This window comes from Atta colombica, unplaced genomic scaffold (genome assembly GCF_001594045.1).
Source record: "Atta colombica isolate Treedump-2 unplaced genomic scaffold, Acol1.0 scaffold112, whole genome shotgun sequence".
NCBI lineage: Eukaryota > Metazoa > Arthropoda > Insecta > Hymenoptera > Formicidae > Atta > Atta colombica.
Genome location: NW_017259198.1, coordinates 1,169,570 through 1,183,701, shown reverse-complemented (window position 1 = coordinate 1,183,701; position 14,132 = coordinate 1,169,570). Strand labels below are relative to the sequence as shown.

Sequence of the window (14,132 nt, the reverse complement as noted above, 5' to 3'; positions counted from 1 at the left end):
TATATATATATATATATATACATATACATATACATATACATAGCATCACTTTTTTTTTTTCAAAACAGTGCAATTAAATAAATCGCTTAAAGAGTAACTCTCGGTCAAATTCGAATTTATAATAAAATTTTACTATTAATTTTCATACAAAGAGATTCTAAAATTTTAATTAGAAATATACATATACAAATATATGTATATTTCTAATAGCTATATATATGTATATTTCTAATTTCGAACTTGTCAAGACGTTGTCTTGTATAGTAAATAAGCACATGTAGAAATCGCGTGAATTATTCATATTGTAAAAGTTAAGACTGAACTCCTACTATTGCGCCACGTGTTAGGTGCTCCTTCGACCTGTGTCACTCGCGATAACCAAAACCGGTGAACGTACTTCATTGTGCACCATTTTCGGAAACCTGTACTGCCGGTAGTGAAACTGCAAATCTGAGCCATGTGATACGCGCTTTGCTTGCCTACATGAATGTATTTCGAGTGTGCCAATACCTTTTCTCCTTCTTTCTCTTTTGTATTTTTGTACATAATGTATTTTTGAATCGTGTGCATACACGTTATCCATGAGTATACGAATCGCGATTAAACGAAAGAATCCTTTGTACATAATTGACATAGCGCGCGAGACTATAATTGTACAGACAGGCGTTAGCATTGCGAGCCCAATAAATTTCTATCTATACGATACAGAATGACAGCATCGTTACTTTTGTCTACATCCACCCTCTCACTGATCCATCACTACAAAAACAGCCGTAAATGTCAACTCTTTCTAGAATAAAGCATCGTTTTAAACCGTCCAGCTATTTCTGGCCAATGTATTCTCGTGGTGAAAGGAAGGGTGCAAACGCGTTACGGAAAGAGTTTCTGTTTTCTCGGAAACCGTTCGTCAAAGCCATATGTCATGTCTTAAACGAGTCTTGTAATTCGTATGGCAACGGTGCCGGTGTCGCATGAGAAAATTAACGGCAATCTCCGCGATGTTTCGTTTAAAATAATGAATATTGAGTTTTCATGATTTTTTTCATTTTTATATAATATAATGTTTAAATTTATATATCATAAAATTTATATGCTATTAATTCTTTTAATTACAAATAAGTTATATACCTACAATAATAATATAATTATAAAAAGAATTTAAGAAAAAATAATAAATTGTAAAAATGTAATTTAAAATACTCTTAACAATTCTGCTAATAGATATGGATTATTTCTTAATTATATCACATGCATAAATAGTTAAAGAAAAATTGATCGACACTATGCAAAAATTATTAACATAAAATCTTTAGTCGCATTTTACAGAGTTTTTCCATATTCTGTGAGTAATTAAATTATATTCAAATGAATAATTATTCATAATATTTCAGGATTATTGCAATATTCATAAATATAATTTTATGAGTATAAGTAATTTATTAGTATGTAGATATATATAATGTATGTAAATTCAACATTTTATAGCTCTGCAATTTAATCGTTTAATTGAAATATAATTATTTTTATTGAGTTTTATTTTTCTATTCGTTATTAAACCATTGTAATATTTTTCCGCGTTTATGAATAATTCCATGATTTAAATATATTGCAATATATTAAAATCATTTAAATATGTCAGCACATATTAACATATCGACGCGCTATTACCCAAATTCCTCTTTCATAGATATATAAATCGTTTTCTCCTGAATTGATATTAGTGTGGGATATTAGTGTGGGAAAAAGTTCGTGGCGTTTTTCCCGTTAGATGGCATTAAAAAAACGCCACGAACTTTTTTCTAATATGTTTATTATGCGCTCTTTGTTCGGCATCTACGAATAATGATACTTTGTGAAGTATATTCCGTGGGAGAATGAACAGTCTTGGATCGCCAGAACATTAATTTGCAACATATTTACATTGTCAAGATACGTCTCCGAGTATATCGATGCTTAATAGTGTAAGCTCGATTAGGCATGTTACATTAGGCACTCCATTTTCTACGCTCCATCGACAATAAATGCTACCTGCTCATGAAATCAAGGGTGTATCCTTGGTGCATGCTTGAAAAGCCGGAAACTGATAAAAACATGCGTGGAAAAAAGGACATATATTTATACAATCGGCAGACAAACGCGTAAAGTTTAATTGTGCGAGAAACAGCAAGAACAGCAAAAACTCGTTTGAAATACAGTTTTTACGGCACAATCGTGTCGCATCAGTCGTTACCGTCGAATATTTCTCGAGAAAACGAACAATCCAAACTTAGAAAATTGATTATAAATTAATCACCGGCGCATTTTGTTTTCTCGGAAATAAACATTCTTCGGTCACAATCACAACGAAATACAATCACTTTCGAGAATTTACACTTAATGAGAATTCTGCGTCATTGTGCGACCGTGATGCCCATAAGTCTCGTAATCACCGATCTTACAAAGAAGATTTACGTAATGCGATATCCAGCGATTGCCTGACGATTCGCCACTGCATAATTACATCTTTGGCACGAACAACTTAAGCGCGATCGCAAAACGAACATTTGGCGCCTGCTGTACGGATGAATCATTATTACGTGACGCACGAAATACGGCATAGGAAAGGATGACACCATTAGAATTCTCTCTCTAATTTATTCATTACACAATTGGTCTTGCATTGCTTTTAATAAACAATTAAATCAAATGACAAAGATAAACCTTTTAACGTTGAGACAATAAGTGAAGTCCTATGAACAAAGACAGTGTGATTGGGAAGAGAACCGTCATAGTTCGTAGCGTTGAAAAAGGCAACAAGAGTTTTAATGAATCTCAATGAGGCCCTTGCGCTCTTTGTTTACATTGGGATTTGGCCAACCGTTGAGGGTGACAGGATTTGAAATTACTTTAGCACTGATGTGCTGGCTGCAACGGACCATAACGGGGTGCATTTTAGAACGAACACTTTGCTCATCGCAATAGACGCGAGATAATGTCATTCATGGGTATTCATCGTACCCTCCGTTAAGCTATTCACAATGAATCATGATTACAGCGAATCTTTGTTCAGCGCGAAAGTAAGTATACTCTTCAGAAAATAGTGAACGTTGTAATAGATTAGTCTCGTTTCTAATGTTAATGTTAATCACATATTTTGAAATTGTACACTGCTGGAATATATTAGAAGATACACTGATAACGATTGATTTCAGAAATTTATGTAGATAGGTACATGCATCTTTCCGAGAATATATAATCGATTAAATGTGTAAAATTCTTATTTGTCATTTTTTCCTTTAACGATCTTATTTACATATAATGATCGTTCATTTATATTACGAGCTTGGATCTTGCGATATCGATCTCAGGAAGCAATTAAAATCACTGGTCCGAATCCTTTAAGAAAAGTACATACTTGCTTCTTTGAATCTATCTTTGTTACGCTTTACGAGTTGGAGGTCATTGCAATTTTCTACAATAATGATTGTCATTACTATATATACTATATACATCCGCTATGACTATTTATCCCTTCTTTAAAATAACATGCATCCTGATACAAGTATTTTATGAAAAATCAGTGTCCCCAGTATATTCGCAAACGAACAATGAAAATGCAAACGAGAATAATTCTCACCGGTTGTTTTGTGATCATGATTTTTAATAATTTTAGCACGAGTGTCAAAGTTTCGTCAAAAGTCGATTTGGATTCCAACGAAAATGAAGAAACATTAGACAATCCGACCTTCACGATCTTAAATTTAAAAAAATCTGCTAATTCACCAGAATCAATTTTGCGTACATCTAATCCATCGACATTAATCTGGCATCAGGGAAACGAGTTCGTAAAAGAACCGAGAAAAAGAAGGATCTATACATTGCACGTGAGTAATAGATGTTACAAAAAAAAATAATTATGTCTCGTGAGGTGAGTTTTTATACAAAACAATAAATATTGTATAATTGCGCATTTTTTTACGTATTTGCATGTGGATTTTTTAGACATTTGTACATCATAACTATTAGTTCTTCAAGAAAATGCGAATGTTATAATGTTATAATTGTTTTAACAAATTTACAACTTTCATATCCATAAAATAAAACAAATAATAGATTACGTAATTAAAAATAATTGAAAAATTAAATTTATATATAATAGGTGTAATTTATAAATAATACAATATGAATAGTATAATGATCAAAAATTAAAAATTAGTTTATATTTAATTTGAGCTAAATTTAATTTTCAATTTAATGTTTAAAATTAAACATTATATAAATTGGGTAAATTATGATATATAAGAATCAATAATTATTATCAAGCATTATTATTTTGCAGATAATGAAAGATAAAATTAAGAAATAATGCAATTTAATGTTAAGTGTAAACATTAATAAATTAAACTCAGTTTTTTAATTTAAAAATTAGATTTAGAATTAAATTAAAGTATTCAATTCAATTTAATTTAAGAGAATTATTATTCAGTTAATCGCATAATCTATTATTCATTTTTTAATTTTATATGTATCGTATTTTATCAAATGTAAAGCTATTAAAGCTAATATCAAATCTATTTCGCAACATTATGCTTCCTCAAATAACATTTACGTGTAATATAATGTATATATATTCTGAATATATTCCAAAATTAGTTCAAATTTATATATTAGTTTATGTTGAACACTCATGAGAGAGAGAGAGAGAGAGAGAGAGAGAGAGAGAGAGAGAGAGAGAGAGACAGAGAGAGAGAGACAGAGAGAGAGAGATATTATATAAATAGATCGAATTTATATAAATTTTATAAGTCGAAAATCCATCATTAGGTGTGTTTAAAATACTCATAAGTATCATAAATGTTAGAACATTTACTATCATCAAATTAATTTAATAAAATAAATAATTAATTACCAAATTTATCAAATTTACAGATATTAAACTAATATTAAATCCAATTCTATTTCCTTATTTGTATTTCCACTATTTTCTATCATTATCTAATATTTTACACATTTATACTCGTTTTTACTAAAGTTTAATTTTAATTTCTATTCAACTAATTTATCTTTTTCTAATTGAATAAGTTGAACTGAGATTAAAATTAATTTGTAAGATGGCATTAAATAATTTTCATTCTGTATTAAGAAGTTTTACAGAGTTTCGAATTAATCATTATGAAAATTATTTCATTTCAAATATTATGTTATTTCTAGTGATGTGTAAATGTTATTACTTTTATTTCTATTAATGTTATTATTAGAAAGTTAATAATTATATAATATATTGGCGTTAAAAACTATTGCAGCTCTTTTAAGTAATGCGATAATTAAATTTTTTGTAGGAAAATTCAGCAAAACAACCAAAAATAATCAATAATATTCAAGTCGTTGTGAATAACAACGATAGTATACCAAACGAAAATTCTTGCAAATATAGTATTTGTAACGTATCCATTTCCTCGAAATCAGACGAAAAAGGAAATATTGTCACCGAAGTGTATTTTAGCATTATTACGAAAGCAAAACCGAATATTAAGATTGATGATGTTCCAGTAATCAATAGTTTTCGAGGTATCAATGAGGACTATGAGCAACCAATTTTTCATTCAATAAATTCGCCACGTTCAATAGACGCGCATTTATATTTTAATAACATTCCACAGGTGAGAAAATTCATTTATTCCACTATATGAGATTTAATACATGAAAATCAATATTCAAGTAATTAAAGCTTTCGATGATCTATATATACAATAATTGTGTACAGATTTTAGATAGAATTCTATTTACAATTCTATATGCTATATATTCGAATATTGTTTATATGTTTTAATGTAAATTTTATATAGATGTTTATTTCTTCAAGTATTTTTTATATTTTATAATACATAAAATTTTATTTCCTCAACAGTTTAACTATATATATATATATATATATATATCATCTGAAATGAGTTTAAAATTTCTTGCAATATTTCAATATTTTAAAGATATGCTCTTCTTCTATCGTAACAGGTTCAATCTAATTATCATGGGTATAATGAGCCCAGATATGGACGAACTTTTCGGCAGCCTCATCAAATGAATTGGAATTATCATTTTGGAAATCATGATAACGTGAAATTTCGAGATCATAACACATGGGTACGAGATAGACCTATAGTGGATGATAAAATTGAACCGCCACTTAGCAAGACCAAACTCAGCGACGACACATATTAATTATAAAATAATTTATTAAATTGTGTGTAAAACTTTAATGATGTAAATATTGCTATAATATTTTTTAATCATGTTATTAAAAGCAATTTAATCATCACATAATAAAATTAAGAAATCAATTTAAAAGCGTCAAGAGTTTAATTTATGCACAGTAGATACAATAATATGAATATATATTTAATTAAATATATAAATTAAATATATAAATGTAATAATTAAATGCAGAATAGTCGTCAAAAATATAAAATTGTATTTACTCTATATTATTCGAGTAGAACATAACACTCATAAAGATTTTGTCAAGATTTTTAAATGTGTATATCGTGTATAAAAGTTATAACTTTTAAGAAACAAATAGTTAGTTCTAAGAGAAACTTGAGTATTTGTGTGATAATCTTAAGGAAATATTTGAGCCTGAGTTTTGAGAATTTTATGCTACAATCTTACTTTGTAACATCAACAATTTTAAATTATAAAACTTCATCATCATTATGGTACGTTCTATACAGTACATGATAGTAAATTAATGATTATAAACATATGCAATTAAGAGTGTAATTTAATTAATCATATAGAGTGCGATAAGAAATTTTTCCATTATCGTTAACGCCTGTAATGGAAGACTTATGATTAATCGGCCTGCCATCCGGACCGGTCATGCTGGAGGAGCTCGAACTAGAGAATACTCCATAGCTGTTACCCGATGGCGGAGGAAGATCGTCAGCAAATCTGGATTCTATTCCTGGAGAAGCCTATGACGGATAGATCGCCAGTAATAATACTATATTGAGTAGACTGGAATCTGATTGTGTGCAAAATGAAGCATATTAACTGGACAATTTCTGTATTGCTTTTTGCGTGCGATAATTTATGAAAAAAATTAAAACTCACGGGACTAATTTGGCCAGATTGAAAACCACCATATGGGCCTAAACCAATGCTGGCACTCGCAACCTGAGGTATACCGCCACCGTAATGTTTGCCATCGTAATTAGCGGCTTCATTGGCCAAACGATTATGGAGCTCCATGTTGCTATACAATACAAATTCTTATTTATAATGTGCTTTAGAAACATATATGAATGAGATAATTTGCAATTACATTTTTTAAAAATTAAAAATATTAGATACAAAACATTGAATGTTTCTGCTTGATCTTCAGGATAAAAAACTAGATAGACAGTTCCTAAAACGAAATATGGGAAGAAATATTACCAAAAGAATAAATAATACAAAATTTTACAGTAATTAATTATAGGGACAATGCTGTTTTAATTATGTAATAAAATTTTATACATAAAAAAGTTTTACTTTAAAATAACTTCAATATTTTTAAATACGTATTTAATATACCTATTGATAAAAATTAATCTAAAATTTATATAGAATTTATATTAGAGAGAGATTTTATTAACTAAATGGTAGACTTGAAAGAGCTCTCTGTTGTTAAATGTTAAAACAGTATTGAAATTGTGCAAATGATTTTATAAATATAATTTCAAGAAATTCCGCTCAAGTTAATTTTATGTTTCAATCATTTGCAATTATTTATATTATTCGAAGACTTACGCCTTATGTTGCGCCTCGATCTGCGCCTGAATTTGTTTGATCATATTAAAAGTAGGATCATTAAAACTAGGAAATTGTCCTGGATAAAAGAATCCGGGTCCTGGGTTATACGGATCTGCGAAAAAATACAGTACACGATAAGATACAAATAATAACATATAAAAATCATGCATATACATGCGATTGCATTTACTTATAAATCATAAAAGTTAATATAAACTATCTAATATAAGTTACCTAAACAAATAAATAAATAAATACATAAATGCACACATATAAGTAAATAAATATATAAATAAATAATATAAATGTACAAACGCACGCGAATATGATATAAATAAATAAATAAATAAATGTCGAAAATTATTATCACGACATTAGTCGCTTTATATAGTATAAGATCCAATTACGTTCGACAGAATATCATGCATTTTTAAAAGAACATCAGCACGATTTCGCCAAACAAATTTCGAGATACATAATTCTGATGTCTCTTCTTTGCCTTTGATATCCAATTGGTTTCAATCTTTTGCCGATCTTTTACACACACCGAGAAATGTTCAAATCATAGCATGCAACCCCAATTCATTCATTATCTTCCAAAATTTTGAGTCAGTCTTCGTCCTTGCATTTTTGGGTTCATGCTCGTACCTCCACCGAAATTGAATCCGTTCTGATTTGGTGAATTATTCTTGTTCGGTGAGATATCCTTGCTCGGTGAGTCATCCTTATTTAGTGGATTATCTTGATTTGGTAAATTATCTTGAAATCCTCCTCGACTACTGAAAGATGGCGTCGGATATCCCGTCGGTGAAGCCGCCGTGGGAAATCCCATTGGATATCCTGGATATCCAAAACTTCCAGCGGACGCGCCTGCGGATGCGAATCCGGGCCCGTTGTTTGTACCGGTCCATGCATAGTTCGGGTTATAACTTGGTATAGAGTTGAATCCAGCATAGGGATCGAAACCTGAATCATAACCGCCAGGACCGAATCCGGATCCGAATCCAGGTCCGAAACCAGATCCGAATCCGGGTCCGAATCCGGATCCAAATCCGGGAGTGCCAAATGGTCCAGGAGTTGGTGCTTCATTTTTAGGTTCAGGTTTCTTAGTAGAGTCTTCAGGTTCGTCGACATTCGAACGTGGCTGAATGTCGCTTGGTTTCTCGGACGTCGGTTTCGTACTTTCTGGAGTTGTACTAGGCGTAGTGGATAGAGTTGTTGGAGTAGTGGAAGTGGATGTGGGAGTACTGGCAGAAGTGGAGGTCGGAGTAGTCGTGGGAGACGTCGCCTCTGTGGTAGTGGTTGGTGTAGTAGTTGGTTCAGTGGATGGGGTGGTTGTAGGTGACGTTGGAGGTGTAGTCGATGATGGTGTAGTTGATGATGGTGTAGTCGATGATGGTGTGGTCGATGATGATGTTGTTGTGGGATCTGTTGTCGAGGAGGTTGTAGTTGCTTGACTGGTAGTAGGTTTGGTGGTACTCTCACCATTCGAATCGTCAATTTCTCGCTTCACTCTGGACATCATGATGAACGGTTTGTCAACGTGTTGTTCTCCAGCTTCGAAAAAAAACGAAAACAGAAGAGCAATTTTTTTATCGATCGTTGTTACTTAAGATGAAACTCGTTTTGTTGATGATTCTCAGCTACTAGTTGAAAAAGCATTGTTAGTTGCAATATGTCTCATGAACATATCTTGAAATTCCATCACCAGAGAGACCAATTATGTACTAGAAATATTATACTAGTCACACTTACAATATGTGTATAATAATGCTTAATGTAATAAATAATAGATAACATTTAATAGATGTGTTACTAATCATATTATTGCTGTAAATAGTAATGTTTAATAAAGATAATGTAATGTGCTCAGGTTTAAATGCTATACATATACATGTAGTATTTTATAAGGAGATATTAATATTCGGGAAACATTTAAAAACATTTAAAAATCATTCATATAAAATATACGACAATTAAAATCCTGAACTTGAACTATTTATAATAAAAACATTAGTCTATCAAATTATTAAAAAACTTGCCAATTAAAATATAGTTTACGAACAAATTATTTTTATCATTGACTTATCTTCAGCTTAATTAGATAAAAATTAATGATAATTTAACAATACGTGATTAACCATGAACGTGATATCAATCATAAAAAATTATTAAAGTTGTACAGTCACGTTAACTTGATAAATCACGTACTTATAGCATTTTTTTTTTCGATAATATTGTAATGTTTAGAATCATTGATATTTACGTATGTTTCATCTCATCATTTCATTTATTTATTGGTATTGTATTTAAATTAAAACTCTTTTTCAACTTACCTTTCTATTATTTAATTATCTCATTACTACAAATGCACACATATTATATATTGTAAATTTTATATTAAAAAATATATTTCACCTGGTAAATTCCACCTGTTTAAACAAAAGTAGATTTTGATAAGTCAATTAGCCGTATATTTTATATGATAGGAATAGAGTGTCATGCACAAGAGAAAAAAACGGAAAAGAGAAATTATGAGAAGATAATGAAAAAGAAAGTATCTTCTGAGTCAAGGTAAAGAACGGAATGAGGTCACGGTCTACAGGCGTCAAATTATCTTCATTTGGCTAGCAGTCGTGTGAGTTACGCATATGTTTATATACGCAGACGAGCATGCTGTATCACGGAAAACGCATGGTTGCACAGACGAACATCAATCTTGGTTATCACGATTAATATCGTTCACGCTCTTAACAATCGACGATTTAATGATGATTTAATGACGATTTAATCACTAACGATATTAATGCAACAATCTTATATATTTCCACATTCCACATTTCACAAAACAATCGGCGTGAATAATTATGTCAGTTGCGTCAAATAAAATTGTGCATAATGCACGTGTTATTTTCTTTTTCTAATTTTCATATATTTAATATTATGTCATATATTTAATATTATAATAATTGTAATTAATCAAGAATAAAATATTGAGAATAACATAGACGTGTAAGGCGTGTATAATAAAATAATAATGATGACTGAAATCTATTATATCTATTATATCCTTATTTAAAAATAAAAAATATTAGTATCATTAATGGATAATCTTAGAAAAAAAGAAAAAGAAATTAAATGTGTAAATTGCCTCATGCAAATTAACGTATTTGCACAATTATCGTAAATAATTTCAAATATCATCGTAAATAATTTCAAATCAAAGCTTGTTTAGTGATTTAATGATAAGTTATAAAATGTTTATAAAAAGATTTTTGGTAAAGATTAGTGACTATATTTATAGCAAAATAATTAATGTCATAAATAAAAGATTTCTTAATTATTCATTTTTCGAAGTATCTTTATCTACAATCGTATAATTTCTGAATGTTTACGTTCACAAAGAGAATGCCAACAGCCTGACAACAAATCTCCTCTTTGGCATTGATTAAAATCATAAAATCAATTATATATCGAATTCGTCGTGGAATTTTGCTGCGTTTGCTACTCTCGCAATTATCCTGAAATTCCCGCGCACCGTCAGCTATTTCTGGTTAAACGCAATATTGTTGTTATATAACTTAATACTGGCTTTAATTTTTATCCTTGATGTTGCAATAAGCAATTCTTTTTTTAATAATTTTATTTCGTTAATAATTAACATTGCAGAATTAACTCGATATCATTATATTTACACTCGATATCATTATATCATACATTGCATAAAACACTAAAAAGATTATCTAATAGAAGTGATTAATTAAAGAAAAATTATGGAAAAAAAATGTTATGCATCGAACTCATGATTTCTTTTTAATTACAATGAATATATTAATTTCTAGTACGTAATTTATCTTCCCACCCTATTCTCATAAATATTAATATATTGAACTCTTAGTAGCAAATATTTGTAATAAAAAATGTAAAAAAGATTTGCTTACATAAAAATACTTTAATATCGTAGTTGCAATTCAAATGTGAATCTTAATTGCAGAAATGCAATTGATGTTAAAATATTTGGTGCATTCAAACGTACATTATCACATTAATAAACAAATAGAAAATTGTTAAACTCGCTCATGAATGAGAAAAATGGAAAAATCTTCAAGATCGTCTACTCACATCCGTAGGGATAACCAAAAGCGAATCGGGCCTCCGTAAAGGATCCTAAGACAGCAACCAAAGCGAATAGTACGAAGATCTTACTATTCATTTTTCTGATGATATCGTCGATGAAGTAAGTAAACGCGGAAAAACCGAGAAATAATAATTCTTACGTATATTATTGCTTATTATTTATGTATCACTACTTTATCGCGTAAGGACCGAATGATCTTGATGTTGCCGCAGTCTGCAAAAGAATGACTGACTCAGCTGGTGCTGCGATCATCTTATATAGCATCCACTCGTATTAGCACTTACCTCCTAGCATTTTTTCTTGCAATATTACGTTCTTGAAAAATTCAAAAGAAATTTTACGTCATATTATTGATAAACGTCATGTGCGAAATATGGATTATCCAGACGAATTTATAAAATTTTATTGACATTTGTTGCAAAATTGCTATGTGCAATTTTATTTATAGTTAATATAATAAAAATTTGCAAATAAAATTCAATTTCACTATTGATAAAAAATGTTCGGTATAGTTTTTTATTTAAAATGGATTATAAAATACAGCTTTGTAAAAAATAAAAATCAAAACAGTCTTCCGTCTTTTTCTTGCAGCTTGCAATAATTATAATTTCTATATAAATCTATGAAAAAATGTATTCAACTGTTTTTAAATAAGGTAACACTTTTTAGAAATATATCGAGATTTAATATGTTAAGATATTACAAATTTACTTAGAAAACAAAATCGATTAACTGATTTAATATTTCTTTGTTCCACGGTTATTCTGCATTCATTTAATTTGCCATTTTTACTGCGAATTCTGCTTGTTTTAATAGAATAGAATCATTCAGGCCTTGACAGTGATCTTGCTCTTTATATCACATCATCTCAATTCTTGTTATGTTGTTTTTATTTGGGAAAAACACATGATTTCATTTCTACAATTTGCACTATGATAACCCTGCGATAATAGCAGCGTAAGTAGGAAATAATCATGGACGGTGGAAACATCTTCTTTTAATCATCTGATTATAATTGTAGAATACAGCCAATATCAAAATAGTACATTCAAGATTATAAATTTTTTCATATCGGGAAGTCAAAACGTTAATTATAGTTTTTTATTCACGCAAGATTTTAGTGAGCACGTGCATTTACGAGGTTATGAATTTAATTTAGGCGCGAAAATTATTCCATAATCAAGTTATTGTATTCATATATAAAATTGCAACAAGTTGAAAGAAAAACGAAGTATTTTTCCGAACTGTTTAACTGATACATATGTAGATATTTGTTTCATTGTTACACAATATATATTCGCTTCTATAATATTTATGAATTATTTGAGTAGAATTTTTACTTTTCTTTAATTTGATTTTCTATAATTTTTTAATTTTTTAAATCCTTTCTAAACAAATGTACATGTTTCAACACGTAATACCTATCCCGGAAAAGTTTTAATTTTCAATTATGTATATTCCGAACACTATTAATACTAATAACGCTATTAATCGAAATAATCAATATGTTTTTCAATTTATTCCTTAGTATTTATGATTGAAAGAAAACTTATTAGATAGTATCGAGACTTATTGTTGGATAGTAAGCATTGCTACTTCAAATATCTCTAATATCTCTTGGAGATATAAGAATATTTCTCCGTGACCTATCACTTCTGATATTCTGATTACGAGTAACTTTAGCTTCCTTTAATTGCGAAATCCAATATATATTCATTGCCATTAATCATAATTTTTTCACTAGTCGATATTTCACCCAGTATCACCATTAATAGCGTCAATTTGCACGTAATTATTTATAAATAATAATAGTCTGTCACTAGACGATCGCAGCTGGTTTCCACATCCTGTTAGACTGATAATCGATCCAGGATATTAGTGATTACTCCATCGTTCTCTGGTCCCCTTAAACCCGCGCCCGAAGCTCGAGCGCGTATTTTCCAATTAATCGATCAGAGTAATCCTTTGCAAACAATTGATTATCAGCTAGCAGCTAACAAATTAGTACCCTCTCAGTTGCATTCGCGGAACTTCTTTGCGCAGTAATATTTCATTCAAACTAATTATGAACAGCATAATACAGCATAAGTAAAATGCATCGCCTTTTACTCATGATATTGTTGCTCGTTTAGTCACGGCTCGACGTGACTCAAATTTTTTAAATATGAGCGATAAAAATATTCCATTCCGGTGAAAAATGGTGGCATTCCGATCAAAAAAATGT

At 29.8% G+C, this 14,132-nt stretch overlaps 2 protein-coding genes across 3 annotated transcripts; one reads left to right on the top strand and one right to left on the bottom strand.

Annotated features, from left to right (window-relative positions):
* Positions 1–2,833: 2,833 nt before the first annotated feature.
* On the top strand, positions 2,834–6,246 carry LOC108694074. The gene is made up of 3 exons (XM_018203361.1): positions 2,834–3,863; positions 5,319–5,639; positions 5,992–6,246. The coding sequence occupies exons 1-3, from the start codon at positions 3,549–3,551 to the stop codon at positions 6,196–6,198; spliced, it is 843 nt and encodes a 280-aa protein (XP_018058850.1). The 5' UTR covers positions 2,834–3,548; the 3' UTR covers positions 6,199–6,246.
* A 59-nt stretch (positions 6,247–6,305) lies between these two features.
* On the bottom strand, positions 6,306–12,124 carry LOC108694073 (mucin-5AC-like). Of its 2 annotated transcripts, none has more exons than XM_018203359.1 (5): positions 11,893–12,124; positions 8,419–9,327; positions 7,768–7,882; positions 7,090–7,231; positions 6,306–6,950 (listed from the first exon to the last, which is right to left on the bottom strand). In XM_018203359.1, exons 1-5 carry the CDS (start codon positions 11,981–11,983, stop codon positions 6,762–6,764), a joined length of 1,446 nt encoding a protein of 481 aa, XP_018058848.1. In that variant the 5' UTR covers positions 11,984–12,124; the 3' UTR covers positions 6,306–6,761. The 2 variants fall into 2 exon arrangements, with proteins under 2 accessions (XP_018058848.1, XP_018058849.1); XM_018203360.1 differs by having other exon boundaries at positions 6,358–7,000.
* Between the last annotated feature and the right edge of the window lie 2,008 nt (positions 12,125–14,132).